This window comes from Crocodylus siamensis, chromosome 2 (genome assembly GCF_052110815.1).
Source record: "Crocodylus siamensis isolate JL-2025a chromosome 2, ASM5211081v1, whole genome shotgun sequence".
Classification (NCBI taxonomy): domain Eukaryota; kingdom Metazoa; phylum Chordata; order Crocodylia; family Crocodylidae; genus Crocodylus; species Crocodylus siamensis.
This window is the reverse complement of record NC_143396.1, coordinates 165,042,425-165,058,160: the sequence shown is the minus strand read 5'-3', so window position 1 is coordinate 165,058,160 and position 15,736 is coordinate 165,042,425. Positions and strand designations below refer to the sequence as shown.

Here is a 15,736-nt window from a genome sequence, read left to right as displayed (position 1 = left end):
GAAGAACTGTCTTAAAGGTAAGCAATAAGGCTGCAAGAGTACTCCTGGGAAAGGCCAAGAGAATGGGGACAGAAGAAGGAACAGTACCTTTTGGGATGAAGTGTGAGTACAAGCAAGATGGGATAAGGGAGGAACACAGAGCAAGCACTGAACAGGCAATGGGTCATAAACTGAGTTATCTACAGGAGACAAGGCTGCTGGGTGGGATGGAACCATGTAGGGTGAGGGGACAGGAATATACAAGGAAGCAGAGGCAAGGTCAGCCCAATGCCACTCCCCTGCCAGGAGTACTGAGCAGCATGGTTTCCCCAGGCAGTGAGCATGCCTGGCCATGTCTGTCCTTTAGGTCTGTGTGGTGGAACTCTGAAGCACCAGCCATTCCACTGATGGATGGAAACCTTTCACCGAGACCCCAACTTCCTGGCAAGGGAGCCCCCTCAAGCTGAAGCAGAGCCAGTCACATCAACTTCTCCCTTCCAGATGGGATGTAGAAGCTCCTTGACTTCCAGCCCTTCTGCACTGAAGCACAGAGATGTGAGAGCCTTTGCCAGCCATTCCATGTAAGAGTCTCCCAGCTGAAGTGCCTACATCCCCAGGCTGATTAAAGCAGTGGTTCTCAACCTGTCTTGTATCAGGACCCATTTGTAAACATCAGTGGCCAGTCCCCACCCACAGACCCCTGGGCTTCTGACCCACAGCTCTCTGGTCCTGCTGGTGCCCACACTCCCAAGACATGAACCCCTGGCCCTGCCAGTGCCCTCACTCCCAGCCCACAGTCCCTTGCTCCCCCAAGCCATAATCTCAGGTGAAAAGCCAGTTCCTTATTCAAACCCATATATACAGTACAGTGGGCATGCGGGGTCTGTCAGTTGGCAGCCTGGCACAAACAAACTGTGCTTTGGGCTGGGCAAGACTCTGGTCAGAGATGTTCAGAAGAGTCCCCTGGTGGTACACAGGCATGGTTTGGGGTGGCCCAAGAAAGATTTCTAGCTGTAATCCCAGTCCAAAAGCCAGTTCTTTATTCGGGTCCATATACTTAGTACAGTGGTCATGGGGGGCTGGCTGTCAGTTGGCAGCCTGGCAGAGCCAAACCATGCTCTGGGCCAGGCAGGACTTCACTCAGTGTTCTTTGAGACAGTCCTCAAGTGGCATCGACAGGAAGTTTGGGGTGGCCCAAGAAGTCTTTCGCCCTATAATCCCATCCTAATCTGATCTTCATTTAGGGCTCCGTACTTGATGCAGGATATTACTTTAAATATTTATTGGTAAATATGGTAACTACACATAGCTAATGAAATTCTCTGTTTAGAATGTGTAATTCATTAATAAGAAACTTATTTTGGGTATAGATTTGTTTTGAAAAAGGAACTGGGAACCAAGAATAAGAAACTGAGAATAAGGAACCAGTTTCAGCCTCATGCCCAAAAGCCAGTTCCTTATTAGGGTCCAGATACTTGGCGCAGTGTCTGGGGGGTGGGGTCAGTTGGTATCCTGGTGCAGCTAAACCACTTTGGGCTGGGCAAGTCTCTATTCAGAGTTGTGCAGGAGTGTCCCCCAGTGGCACAGAGATGTGTTCTGGGGTGGCCCAAGAAGGATTTCTGAGTATAATCTCAGCCCAAAATCCAGTTTCTTATTCATACTGTGCATAGTTAGCACAGTGGCTGGGGGCTGTCTGTTGGCAGCCTGGCACAGTGAAACTGTGCTCTGGGCCAGGCAGGTCACAGATGTCCAGGACAGTCCCCCAGTCACGCAGAGGTATTCTGATGTGTGGCCCAAGCAGAATTTTTAGCCATAAGCCCAGCCCAAAACCAGTTCCTTAGTCAAACCATTATACTTAGTATAGTGAGCACGGGGGCTGTTAGTTGGCAGCCTGGCACGGCCAAACTGTGCTTTGGACCGGGCGGGACTGGGTCAGGGTTCTTTGAGACAGTTCCCCAGTGGCATCGCCATGAAATTTGGGGTGGCCCAAGAAGTATTTTGCCCCATAATCCCATCCTAATCTGACTTTCGTCTAGGGCTTTGTACTTGATGTGAGAATTATTTTACATATTAATCAGTACATATGCATAGCTAATGAAATTCTGTCTCTTTAGGATGTGTAATTCATTAATAACAAGTTTTTATTGGGTCTAGATTAGCTTTGAAAAAGAAACCAATTTCAGCCTCGTTTTTAGTTCATTCCCATCCTGCTCCTCTCACTGCCCCTCCAGTGCCATCTGGCTCATTGCAGCATGACTCTGCCCTTAGTCCAATGTTTTTCTGGCTTCCTCTTCCCATCCCCATCTCTGCACTGGTGGCTCCCAGCCCTATCTCCCCACCAGATCACCGCCCAAGGGTGGGAACAGCCTAGGGACAGCCAGGCTCATCAAGAAGGCACCGATGACGCGTCTTATTAAAATAATAATGCCTTGGTGCCTTCTTGTTGCATGAAACCCAGCTGCGCCAGGAGCGCCCAGGCCAAGCACAAACCAGCCTGTGGCAGCGGCTAACGGTGTCCTGCCGGCAGTCCCATCAGGCAACATAGGACACCGGTGGCTGCAAACTATGGCTGGAGGGACGGCAGGGTAAGGCCCCTGACCGGAGTAGGCACAAGGCAGCAGGACGTCGCCTCCGCCTCGGACGTGCCCTGGGTCTGGGGCATGCAGGAGCGGGTGCGCGGGCCCGGTCCGGGAGAGAGGCCGAGGACGCTGCCGAGCACCAAGGCCGGAGGCACATGGCGGACACGAAGGCCCAATCCGGCCGGGCCGCGGGCGGCGCCGGAAGTGACGGTAGCAGCGAACGGAAGCCCCGAGCCCCCGGCAGCCCCACGCGCGGAGCGGCGGCTGGGAAAGCCCACGTGCCCGGAAGCGGCTGCGGTGACGTGAGGGCGCTGGGCCCGGGCCGGCTGCGCCATGGCGGACATGGCCTCGCAAGTGCTACTGGGCTCCGGCCTTACGGTGCTCTCGCAGCCCCTCATGTACGTCAAGGTGCTGGTGCAGGTAAGCGAGCGCCCGGCCGGGGCCGGGGCTGGGGCCGGGCGCCGAGGCAGAAGGGGTCGGTTCCTCTGTACCTCCGGCGTCCTCCGCCCCTTCTCGCCCCGGGGTCTGCCCGGCCGCTCGGCCCGCAGGCAGTCGTCCCTGAGCCGGGCCGGAAATGAGCAGCCCTCCAGTCAGCCCCGGGTGTGTCCTCCCGTCCGCTGCAGCAGTGCTTGCAGTGCTTGTGCCCGGCGCTTTCTAGAGGCCCGTTGAAATGCAGCCGGGCGGGATTCGCACCCAGCTCCTTGCTGGGGCAAGTGGGGAAGCAGCTGTCGTGGGTGGCAAGAACCAGCTTCAGTCTAGCTGGGCCTAAAGTTGTAACAGCTTGTCAGCCTGTGGTCCAGGGAGGAATGCCAACTTCCTGGCAGGGCTTTTGTTCCTCAGAGTGGATGGCCCTGATGAACAGCATTGCTCCCTGGCCCTTAGTTCATCCTTGGCCCCAGTCATATCCCTGATCTCTGCTGGGTAAATCCTTGCGTGAGGCATGGAAGCAGTGTCTGTAGTGTGGGGGGCAAGGATCACCCAGTCACGGTGTGCAGTCATGGTAGAAAGGCTCACGTGACCTTGAGATGCTCTCTTCTTACTCACTACTTCCCTCATCCTGCAATGCATTTTACTTCTGGTCACTCCTATGTGAACCTGACAGCAGAACGCAGCATTCAATTCTGATGATTTTTTTAAGGGACATTGAGAAAGATGCAAAAATGGTTTGAGGACTGGAGAAAATACCTTATAGTAATAGACTCTGAGTTCACTCTGAATTTTATCAAACAGAAAGTCAAGAGGTAACTTAATTAGAGTATGCAGCTAGCTTCTCGTGGAGAAAATGCAGGTTAATCAAGAGCACTCTGATTTGGCAGAGAGGTGGAAGACCAAGAATCACTGGCTAGAAGTAGTCTTTCTGGAAGATGCTGTAGGCAAAACCCAAGTTATGTGGCTCAATACAGAATGAAGCTTTATAGGCTGTAATCTGCAAGTCATAATAGATTATTTTGCATCCTCTCCCCTTTCCCACCCCTGCCTGAGTTATAAGTAATATAAACATATATAGCCTCCAGGACCCCAGAACCAGGTTCTTCTTATTCCTGATCATGCAGGACATAGAGGAGCCCTCATCCTCTGCCCTTGTGGCTTGCTAGAAGTACGTATGGTGCCCAGTGCTGCTTGGGAGATTTGGGCATTCTCTCCAGATAAGGAATAACACAGAACCCCAGAGCTCCATTCCCCAAAGCTGCCTACCACATGTACAACAACAGTGGTTGCCATAATAATAGCTAGAACAAGTGAAAGCCTGGACCCCAGGTACAATCCTTAGTCTAACCCCTCTCACACCTAGTTTTGGAATCTGTCAAGCCAGTAGCCACCCCCCACAAACCCCTGCTTGCCCCCCAACCACCAGTCATTAAAATAATTACTGGGAAATGGTTCATCCACTGCACAGATTCAAGGAGCAGTAGCTTGTCGGCCACAGGAAGTTTCTGTCTGTGCGCCCCTGCAGCTTTTAGCCTTGGCTTTGTTAGTCAGTGTCCAGAACAGGTGGGGACAGCATTTTTCTCCAGTATAGGATTTCTGTCTTGTTGAAGGTAGCAGGGCAGGAGCCTTTAGGACCAGCACAAAAGTCCCTTCTGTTGTAGAAGAAATGTCTTTTCCTGGGCTTTGCTGCTGAGAGACACTCTGCAAACTGCCTGTCACATTCACACGCCATCCTGCCACAGATACTTTGTGAACGACAAGCTGTCTCTGTATTGCTACATGTGAACTTGTAAGGCTGCCATTTCACTCTGCCCTGGCACTTTAAGGCAATTCTGGCATGGCGGTAACAGCAGTCATGAAGGAAGCAGCACTGGTCCACGGTGTCCAGGGGAGTTCCAGAGCCACCACTCCCACAGTAGCACCCGTAGAGATTGAGAGCGATCAGTGGCATTTGCAGTCTGTGCCGGTAGCACCACAGAGTCAGAGCCAACTCCAGTAGGCTGCGTTTCCCACGACCACTGTTCTCAGCCTTGCTGGCAGATTGTAGGAGCAAAGAGGTCAGGACTAGCCATTCTGCGACCCTCATTAGACCCTTTCCTGCCTCAGCAGAATATCTTGCTTGGGTCTCAGTGTTGCTTGGTGCTGATCTGATGATTGTGCCTGTCTCTGTCTATACCAAGTGTGGCCAGTCAGAACCTGCAGTGGTCTATTCCCACACTTCCTCCTGTGCTTCTTGGGGTACCACAACTCCGGGCTGCTTTATTTAGTGTCACTGGCTAACTGCCTAGGGTTGGTCTGGGCTATGTGCCACCATTGGTTGGAAAGCATGACCGCATGGACACCCCCTTCTAAATGCACGGGAGCTGTTAACCCTTGCACTTCCAGGGCATTCTTATGTGTTCCCGGTAGTAGCATGAAAAGAGAAAAAGCTGCAAGGTATGTGAACATTAATGCAAAGCTCTGTGATGATGCTGTAAAGACAAAGCCATGTACAGCACAGGAGGCTAATGGAGGACTAAGAGACTAGCTGTGTTGTCTGGCAACGTGGTTGACAGGAATGTGCTGAATGATTCTGTCTCAGCAGGAGGTAAAACTGGTCCCCCAGATGCAGCATTTTGGTGTTTTCTGTGGCTGGAGTAAGTGGAGACAAATAATAAGTGAATGTCTTGGAGGCACTGGCTCTTTGCAGAGTACCCGTGGCCTTGGCTGAAGGAGGTCAGACTCAGGGCAGGGTGTTAGAGTGCTGGGGAGTAGAGTGTTGTTCAGAGACAGGCCACTTAGTTTAGATGTGCACCATGGTTTCCCTGCCTTTTGACTCTTTTGGTAGCACCTGGGGTGCCCAGTCCTCTGTAGCTCTCTGGGAAGAGGTAAACACCAAGTCAGGCTAAAGCCTTGTGTTGGGCAGGGACTGTTCAGGCAGCAGAGTTGGGCCAGCCACTAAATGTACAGTGGTTTTGGCTTCTGAACCTGCCCATTAGCAGTGTGGCACAGATGGTCCCAAGGGTCTGCAGAGAGATGCTAAAAAATCGGCAGGCCTTCTCCTGGACCACCTGAAACCTGCTAATGCCCCCAAGAGCAGTTGCTCCTGCCTGTCCTTGGAGGAAAGAACCAGGAGGGGAATGGGTCTCATTTCTTGTTAGCAGTTACTGCATGCTGTCTTTCTGTTTTCAGGTGGGATATGAGCCTCTTCCTCCAACTCTGGGAAGGAACATTTTTGGGCGACAAGTTTACCAGCTTCCAGGTCTCTTTGCTTATGGTGAGTCCCTGTCTGATGAACATGTGGATCTGGGGCCCTATGAGCCTTGAACCTAAAGGCAGGTACTTGCTAGAGTGAAGCTTGTGGGCTCCCCTCCATCTGTTGCACATGTTGGTTGTTGGTGTCACCTGGTGGTAGGGTAACAAATTGAGAGGTGCCAGGCAGAATGAAGGTTGTGGCAGTGGGATATGTGGGAGCCTGATATCTCTAATTGTTTTTTCCAGCTAAGCACATTATGAAGATAGATGGAAGAGCTGGACTCTTCAAAGGTTTGACCCCCAGACTCTGTTCCGGTGCTGTTGGCACTGTGGTGCACAGTAAAGTTTTGCAGGTACTACACATAGGTTTCATAGGCCCAAGTGCTTCAGGTCAGATGGCTAGCGGCTTGCACCCACCATTGTCAGGGCATGCTGGTATAGCTCACATTGCAGTGGGAGTCTGTGATGCTGGCAGTTTTTGGAGCTGTGGCTCCAAAGGGTGGGAGTTTACCTGCGTATCGCTATAATCTGAAAAAGTGTTAAGGTTTGTCTGGAAGGGCTTTGGCTCACCTCGGAGGGCTTGCTGCTATTCTAGCAGCCTTTGTGCTGCAACATAAATCTATAGGCTTGTCCCTGCCACCTGTTACACAGGAAAGCTGAGCAGGTATATCTGCAAAGGCCACATGCTGCCCTCCCCTGGGCCTGTTCATCCTGCACCCTACAGCAGGGGGGTGTTTAGTATTTGTCAAGCCAGGGACTTGCCATCTGTTGGCTCTGGTTGTGCTATAACTATATCCCTTTCTTCCTTAGCGATATCAAGAAGCTGATCAGGCTGAGGTATGTTGGAACTAGTTTCTAAGTGTCTTGCTTCTATCTTCTGCAGAGGGCTCTCCCAGCCTTTTTGGGGTAAGGGGAAATGGTAGGGATCTCCCCCATTTTAGAGAATGTTGTATGGTGGCACACTGTAGGCAAAGCTGGGTTGAGTAGAGCTAGAAGGAGGTGTTCTGGCCTGGTTGCAGGCAGTTGCTGTAGGGTGGGTAAGTGAGAAAGGGGAAGTGTTTTCTATGTGCTACTACAGCAGTAATATTTTAATAATGAAGAGAACCAAGTCATTATCACAAAAACCCAGCTCTGATGTTGGTGTGGTGCTGGTTCCATGCAAATAGGGCTGTTCTTCTGCTGGGTGTGAAGGATTGGAGGGGAAGGTGCACTGGGGCAGGGCAAAGGTGACTTCTCTTCCCTGAAACCTTTTCATTCCCTCTAGCCAGGGGCCAGCCAAAAGGAACCCGCATCCTCATTGGAGCAGGTCATTAAGGAGGTGAGTGGTGTTCCTGTTTTGGGACTCAGGCACCCCAAGCTGTAGCTGAATTCCTCTCAGGTCAGGGCTAAAGCTGCCTGCCTAGATTGTCAGGCCATGAGCCTTCCCTTCGGGGGGTGACTTCCCAACACTGCCTCCTCTTACCGTTTAAGGAGCTGAGCTACTGGATACTGATCCAGTAGTTTTTGCCTGAAAGGGTACCCATTGCCCTGTAGCATTCTTTCTTGCCTAAGGTTGCTATGTTGTTGGTTACTCCCCTCTCCCTCTTTTCTACAGTGACTTTTTTGTCTCCTGCTCATATTTCATCAGGCTGGCACTAAAAGAGTACAGTTACATTAGCCTCGTACTGGGCTCTGGGCTTTTAGCTATTTGGGGCTGAAACCCGGACATGCACCCTAGGACCTGTCCCACTCTCAGTGCCTTCAGGCCTGGTTTCTGTAGTCACTGATTGGGGTGCAGTGATAAGTTCACTATTATGGCCCTGGTCTGTGCCCTGGAAGCTCATAAGCAGATACAGTACAAAAGGGTGGTTAAAGTTATGTACTGAAACACATCATCTGCAGGGAGCAGGCAGCCCAGGAGGATGGAGATGCTGTTGCCAGTCATTGGCTGGCACTGAAGGGCAGCTTGAACATTGCTGCCAGACTTCACCTGCCACTTACCCCTCAGCCTGCCACAGCCCACGCTCCTCTGGCCTGCTGTAGCCCCACCGTGCTCTCTGTAGTCTGTGCCCCTCCCCACACCCCATTGCCCATTTATCCTCCCAGGAGCGAGGTCAGACAACATGTATCTGTTTCAGACCTCCCGAGAGATGGTTGCTCGTTCTGCCGCAACGCTTGTCACCCATCCCTTCCATGGTATGTACTGGGGATTGGGCTAGTGCTTTGGAGATTTATCGGGGTGGGGCTTAGCCCATTAGTGGCCGCTGCTGGGGTTCTGCCTTTCTCATTGGCTCTGCCAGTGTCTGAGGCCTTCTGTGCTACACCGGTTGGTCACTGTTACCATGACCATCTCTTTAACCCCACTCCTCAAGGGCACGTGTCCCCTGGTACAGCTTTGTGTCCGGAAGGCCAGAGCTGCTCCTATTGCTGTGTTCTTTCTGGGGTCACTGGCCCCTTCTTCATCAAAGCACAGTGCGGTTCTTTCTACACTGATCCTACACTGTCTGGCTTTACCCCTAGTGATCACCCTCAGATGTATGGTTCAGTTCATTGGCCGAGAGACCAAGTACAGGTAAGGGTGGTGGGGGAAAGGAGCTAGAAGTGGGAGAGGTGTGGGGGAATATGGCTGAGTTCTCTATGCTGTGGGGAGCTGGTATTATATGGCATGATGGTAGAAGAGGAGTGTTTGGCCCACGAGGTGGACTGACCCGTGGCACCTTCTTTGTGTGTGGAACAGCACGTGATGGGGTCTCTCTTCTCTCCCCTTCGTCGGCCCAGTGGAACACTAAGCTCCTTCATCACAATCTACCGGGAAGAGGGTATCCTGGGATTTTTTGCGTGAGTTCTGCTGCTGGGTTTCTTTGCTCTGGGTTGGGAGCAAAGAGCCATGTGTAGGCAGGTTGTTGTGGGTAATGAGCTTTGAGGGAAGGCTTGGAAGGAAACCAGTGGTTTTGGATGGAGGCATTAGGGACTCTTCTAGTGGCACCTCAGCTATTCCTCAGTAGGTCAGGAGTCAGAACACTGAACTGGTGGGCCAGGGGCTGTGCAGACTAGTCCCTGCTCTTCAGCTGCACAGCTGATGCTTCTCTGCGCTGAATGGAGTCCTTACTAATACCCAAGGCCTCTTGTGAATTGGACTGAGTAACCTGTGTTTCAGGCACTCCTTTGGGGTGATTGTTCAAATCCCTGCTCTGTCACAGATGCTAGGGGTGACCTTGGACAGCTCTTTTGAGTTCCTGTCTGTAGAACAGAGGCAATAGCTCATGCCCTGATGTGTGAAGTGGAGGAGGAGGGTAAAGACATGGAATTGCAGAGAGGAAGGGGATGCTCCCCCTGTCTTGGAGGCTTAGGGCTGGCAGGGATGTGCTCTGCATTCATGTGCCTATTTTGTTTTTTCTTTCAGGGGCCTCATTCCGCGGCTTCTGGGTGACATAATTTCCTTGTGGCTCTGTAACATGCTGGCCTACCTCATCAATACCTATGCTCTGGAAAATGGGGTATGGAGTCCTCCTGTGACTTCCTTACATGTGGGAGGGCTGGGACCAAGGTCAACAAGATGGGGAAGAGCATCCTCTAAGCAAGGACTCCCTGGGATCGGTCTGACTCCAGGAGGTGCCCTGTGTCCCTCTTGTTGCTTACCTGTGCCCTATTCCTGCTCCAGCTCTTCTTTAGCTCGGAAGGGGTGGCTACTCTAAGCGGGGCTGTCAGTGTGTGTGGTGTTCTCTGGCAGGTGTCACACCTGCATGGGGTTGGAGGGGGAGGGCCCAGTGGGTCAGAGATAAGATTGATGTGGGGTAGTAGGGAACCCATGAAAGGCTCTGGGGTGCCACATATGCCAACGACAGCCCTTTGTGTACGTCTAGGAACAAGAGTAGGGGTTTGGTCTCTTGTTCAACATGTGTGTCTGCCTCTGCAGGTATCTACCATGGCTGAGATGAAGAGCTACTCACAGGCTGTCACTGGAGTGCGTGTGTAACCCTTTTTTTCTCTGGGGTTCTGAAGGGGGAGAGAGCAGGGCATCCCTGTATCCTTGAGGCAGAGCCCTGCAGCACCATCCTGGGGCTAGATGAGGTCAGTTAAATGAGGACTGGCTGATCCGAAATGACTTGCTGAGGCCGCATCACGCTTCTGCCTGTTCTTCAGTGCCCTCTTCTGGGCTTGTCCCACTCACCTCTTTGTCTGTCTAGTCCTGGTGCTCTTCTGAGCAGTCCTGGCTAGTGAGCTCCCAGTTACGTGCTGGTTAGGAGAGGGACACTGCTTCCTGGTGTCTTAATAAGGAGCTTTGGAACTGCCCACCACTATTGTGAGTGAGTGTATGCCAATATGATCCCTTACCAGGCATCGTCCTGCCATGGAATTGGATTGCAGGGAGCTCTACTTCTGCCCCAAGACTCGTGTGCCTATCTCTGGTACATGCCTGTCCCTGGTTTCTGAGAACCCAGGAGCTGGGGGATATGCTGTAGGGATCCAGTTTCAGGAGTCTTTCTGCTGGGATGTGCCCAGTGCTGCTAAAGAGCCTCTGCTCTCTGCTTGCAGTTCTTCGCCAGTATGCTGACATACCCCTTCATGCTGGTCTCCAACCTGATGGCCATTAACAACTGCGGGTAAGTGCCTTACAGACTCCTGTCTCCTGTCAATACACTGTCCCTGTGGGAAGAAGTATCTGTCCCTACCTGGCAGGGAGGGGAAAACAGTAGTTACTGTGCAGAGCCCAAACAGGGCAATGATTACTGACTGTGGGTCTTCATCTTTGTGGAATTTGTTCTGACACTTCAACCTTCAGAATCTGGGATTCCCTTTTAAATGCACTAAGCCATTGGGCTGTGAAGAGACCCTTTCGGCTTTGACATGGAAGCTGCTGATGGGATGACATTTACCCAAATAATACAACTTGCTGTTAGATACTGGCATGCAATGAAAATGGCAGGAACAGAGGCAGGATGGAGCTCTTGTGCTGGCAGCCTCGAGTAGCATGGAACAAAGACTAGGAAATCTAGGAACTGCATCTTCACCATGCATGTGTTTACCAGTAGACCTTGCTGAGCCCAAGACCCTGGTGAGATGGTTCAAGGCTTAACTGCTCTAGATGTCCTCGTTATAATTGATACAGGCAGGTGGTAGAATCAGAGAGTTAAATCTCCTGTAGATTGGAGCCTATCATTAAGGCCTTGGCTTGATACTAGAAACATTTTCCCATGTGAAAGTGGTTCTTAAACCTTCTCCTCAGTGCAAATGTAACTGTGCAGATGCGAAAGTGCATAGGTTGAGAGAGCTGTCTCTCCTTCAGCATGTGAAACAGGCAATGATAGTAAGGGGCACCTTTTCTTGACAGAGATGCCTCCCCCACTAGGACTTCACCTGGGGTATCTGTTGCAGTAACAAATCGCCCCAAAGCTCATGTAATTACCCTCATGAAACTTTCCGCATGGACTGATTCCAGTGATTAGGGACTGGGAGCAGGGAGTTGAGGTTGGGGGGAAGGAGAAGGGGGAAGTTCCTTACCTTTCACTGAAACCAGCTGGCAAGATCTTGGCTCTGTCCCAGTCTTGCAGTTCTTTAGCCTGACTTAAAGCTAGTTCTGGCTGCATGGGAGTAGGCACATCTGCCCCTGCCATGTACAGATTCCTCCTCCTTTGCTGCCCGTTGGAAAGGCATGAGTCTGTGGTTCCCTCTGCTCCTGAGTGCTGGCCTTGTTGGAAGTGATTCCCTCATTAACATCAGCCATAGGCTGAGGAGCTTGATTGTAAGCTACTGATTCTCAGCATAGGCTAGGGTCAATTGAAACAGAAGTTTCAGCATGTAGCAACCAAGACCACTCTTTGCCTTCTATAGAGCAGAAGCTGTAGCTGTGGGATGAGCATGTGCTTGTAAGTACATAGCCTTCTAGCCAGGAGGCATCAGTTCAGTAGATCATTTTGAAGCTGTCACAGGGCACAAGACCTGCTGGCCTGGCATGGAGAAAGTAGTGCCTGGAGATCCTTGCCATTTGGTGGAGCATGCTACTGCCACAATGTCTCCACACTACCATTCCCAGGGTCATTGTTTCTGTCTCCAAAATAAAGGCTACTGTCAAGAGGCAGGCACCTGATGGAGGAGGCACATGATGGGATCTTTCTCTTGGGAAGGTGGAAAACACATGTCTGGAAACTCTGGATCTCCTTAGGATGAAAAAGTTTAAAAGGCAAGGCTGGCTACCTGCTGGTGCAGAGTGGATGTTGACTAAGGCAGTGTCAGGGCCTTGTTATAGGGGTTGGGGGGAGGAAGAAGGTCTGGGCATACTGCCTGTGCTGCTGTGCCTCCCTTCAGGTCCAGAGCAGGCAGGGGTGATGACAGCCACTGACAGGATTTACAAGGAGGGAACAGGCCCTGTATGGGTGGAGTTGAAGCAGAGCCTCAGATGGGTCAGCAGAAGGCTTTGCATCCATGCAGCTCTGTCAGCGCCAACAGGACCCAGTGCAGCAGGATTATGGTGCACTGCCTGTAGGTTTGGGGATGGTGTCCCCCACGAGGCACAGAAATAATTTTCTGCTATTCACTTGTGTCTTCTTTTCTCACAGGCTGGCAGGGGGCATCATCCCTTATGCACCCACATACTCTTCCTGGCTGGACTGTTGGAACCAGCTTCGCAAGGAGGTACATCTTGAGTGCTTGCCCCCTGCTCCCTTCACCAGTGCTTGCCCCCTGCTCCACCAGTGGTCCAGGGGGGACCATCATGAGAGCACAGCACTTACCTCCCCAGGTTGCTTCTCACTCTGGCTCCTAGGACTCAGTTTGAGAGTTGATTTAGCACCCATCCTTTGCCAACAAGAAGTGGGGTCTGGCTGCATAAAGTGTTTGAGCTGGGGTTATGCAAGGTGTGGAGAGTGAAGACCAGAGGAAGTAAATAGGACCCCACAACCTGTAAAATAGAGGCAGCCATTCAGATCACCCAGTCCATTAGGGTACTAATGGTGTAACACAAGGACAGCAGTGACCTATTAGAAATGAAGTATGGTCTAGGCCCCAAACTTGTCCAGGAATTTAGGGGTTGCCCTTGAGCTGCCAGAGTACTTACCTCTGTGCTGTGTTCCCAGTAGGGCCTGGATGAAGTGAGCACGTGGTGTAGCACCAGCCCAGTGGCACTGCTTTGGTACAGCAGTTCTGACCCTGCCATCCTGGGGTTTGTGCTGCCATACTGGGTTGGAGCCTGGGGGCTCAACTGACTGTGGAGCCTGCCTTCCCAGCCAGGGGGAGGGATTGCAGGCCAGGTGCCTTGTGCTGGTGACAGGAAGACATTTGCTGAGCTGGCACTCTTCACAGCCCCAGCAATGGATATGAGACTGCCTCATGGACGTGGCAGGGCTGAGGCCCATTCTAAGTTGGTGATGACTTCTTTTCTGGTCCAGGGCAACATGAGTCGAGGGAACAGCCTATTCTTCCGGAAGATTCCTACAGGGAAGCGCTACGTGTGGGAGGAGAAGAGGTTTCGCTGAGGCAGAGCTAAAGCTGGTGTCACTGAGGCCAGAGACAGAGGGGCTGTTGCCAGGCCCGGATGCACAGAATGATGGGAGAGTGTGTTGATTTCTATACAGTTTTTTTTAAAATCATTTAATCTTGGGAAATGAAGGTGACTGTGTGTGTTTTTATGTTTGGGGGTCCTGTGGATAATGGGGTCTGCTCTGGGGGTCTGGCTTGCTTGGTGCTAGAAGAGGATGAGGGAAGGACTCTGCCCTGGGCACTTGCCTGTATGCTGAGATATGCTCCCCTTTTTTCTCCTGTCATTTGGGGTATGAATGGGGGGAAATTCTCCAAGTGGGAGGGGATACCTGGCCTCCGACTCATGGCTCCACTCCCACCTATCCAAGTTGAAAAGGTTGTTTTGGGGGATGGGAGCTGTCCCAGAGAACTGTCAGTCCTATGTGATAAATCAGTGATCCCTGCTGCTTTTTGTTCTGCTCTCAGGGAAACAGCAAAGCAAGGAAAAACCTAAGTTTGGCTGCAGGTTGGGCACTCCCCTTTGTCCTCCTGATCCTTTAGTAACCTTTGGGGCTCTGCCCTTCCAGACCCAGACATGGGTTTCTTGGTTCCCCCCACATGAGGTAAGGCAAAGTGGTTCTGCTTTTGCCCAAAGAACGGGACACTGCCCTCAATCAGCTCTCCAATTTGGAGAGGGGTGAATCACCTCTTCTCCCCACATGATGAGGAGGGATTAGTGGTGTGGTAGTTGCTCCCCTGTCCCTACCCTTGTACTACTGAGGAGTGTAAGAGGTAGTCCAGTCCACTGCTGTGGAAAGAGAGAGAGGTCCCTCCTTGCACTGGGGTAAGGAGTCTAGAGTCCCTGGCAGTGGTTGCTGTCCCATCATAGATAGATTCATAGATGTTAGGGTCGGAAGGGACCTCAACAGATCATTGAGTCAGACCCCCTGCATAGACAGGAAAGAGTGCTGGGTTCAGATGACCCCAACCAGATGCCCATCCAGCCTCATCTTGAAGACCCCCCAGGGTAGGGGAGAGCACCACCTCCCTTGGGAGCCCATTCCAGACCTTGGCCACTTTAACTGTGAAGACGTTCCTCCTAATGTCCAATCTAAATCTGCTCTCTGTTAGCTTATGGCCGTTATTTCTTGTGACCCCAGAGGTGCCTTGGTGAGTACAGCCTCACCAATTCCCTCCTGCGCCCCCATGATGAATTTATAGGCAGCCACCAAGTCGCCTCTCAACCTTCTCTTGCAGAGGCTGAAGAGGTCCAGGTGCTCTAGTCTCTCCTCGTAGGGCTTGGCCTGCAAGCCCTTAATCATATGAGTGGCCCTTCTCTGGACCCTCTCCAGGTTATCCACGTCCCTCTCGAAGTGTGGTGCCCAAAACTGCATGCAGTATTCCCGCTGCGGTCTGACCAGCGCCCAATAGAGGGGAAGTATCACCTCCTTGGTCTATGGTAAAGTGCAGTTAGCTTTTCTGATGACTTTGTCACACTGATGACTCATGTTCACCTTGGAGTCCACTAGGACTCCAAGATCCCTTTCCGCTTCTGTGCTACCAAGCAGGTCATTTCCTAGGCAGTAGGTGTGCTGGACATTTTTCCTCCCTAGGTGCAGCACTTTGCATTTCTCCTTGTTAAATCGCATTCTATTGTTTTCTGCCCATTTGTCCAATCTGGACAAATCATGGGGAACTGTGTCTGCTGCTCCCTTAGCAGTGCCCAGTGCTCCACTTCATTTCTTACACCATGGCATTTCCTGTAGCCCCTGATGCATTCAGGAGCACTGTCAGCCCCTGTCATTCAGTGTTGGGCCACTGTCTCTGGATTAGGACCTGGCTCCATCTCGCTGAGTGCATTTAGCCAAGCTGCTGTTTCCCAGTTAGTGCCTACAGTAGCTCCCCATACCTGCTTCCCCATTTCTTGATGGGCAGGCTTCATCTTTTACCTTCTGACACGTGTGTTATGCAATGAAAACTAGTTCTGTGCCTGTGTAGGGGTTAAAACAGGAGGAAGTGCCTGGCGTGTGTCCCTTTCTCCTTGGGCCCAAACAAAGTATGTGGGTGGGGATCCTGTATTA

The 15,736-nt window shown here is 51.8% G+C and overlaps 2 protein-coding genes across 8 annotated transcripts in view; both read left to right on the top strand.

Moving 5' to 3' along the window:
• The window catches only part of AGBL2 (AGBL carboxypeptidase 2), a 56,800-nt gene extending 54,370 nt beyond the window's left edge, over positions 1-2,430 (top strand). For all 7 annotated transcript variants that reach the window (XM_090032052.1, XM_090032050.1, XM_090032051.1 and 4 more), the window contains one exon: positions 347-2,430. In XM_090032052.1, coding sequence (XP_089888178.1) covers positions 347-446 — 100 coding nt within the window. In that variant the 3' untranslated portion in view covers positions 447-2,430. The remainder of the gene's footprint in view (positions 1-346) is intronic.
• A 410-nt stretch (positions 2,431-2,840) lies between these two features.
• Positions 2,841-13,805, top strand: MTCH2 (mitochondrial carrier 2). Its single transcript, XM_090032054.1, has 13 exons — positions 2,841-2,978; positions 6,159-6,243; positions 6,468-6,574; positions 7,032-7,058; positions 7,486-7,539; positions 8,339-8,396; positions 8,721-8,772; positions 8,979-9,038; positions 9,604-9,697; positions 10,117-10,164; positions 10,737-10,804; positions 12,758-12,833; positions 13,586-13,805. The coding sequence occupies exons 1-13, from the start codon at positions 2,892-2,894 to the stop codon at positions 13,670-13,672; spliced, it is 903 nt and encodes a 300-aa protein (XP_089888180.1). The 5' UTR covers positions 2,841-2,891; the 3' UTR covers positions 13,673-13,805.
• Positions 13,806-15,736: the final 1,931 nt, after the last annotated feature.

Bases quoted from the DNA above. Each gene is read 5' to 3' on its own strand.
- MTCH2 (XM_090032054.1), top strand. From the start codon at position 2,892: ATGGCGGACATGGCCTCGCAAGTGCTACTGGGCTCCGGCCTTACGGTG. The intron at 9,039-9,603 runs GTGAGTTCTGCT...TTTTTCTTTCAG, and splicing joins GGTATCCTGGGATTTTTTGC to GGGCCTCATTCCGCGGCTTC. The intron at 10,165-10,736 runs GTGCGTGTGTAA...CTCTGCTTGCAG, and splicing joins ACTCACAGGCTGTCACTGGA to TTCTTCGCCAGTATGCTGAC.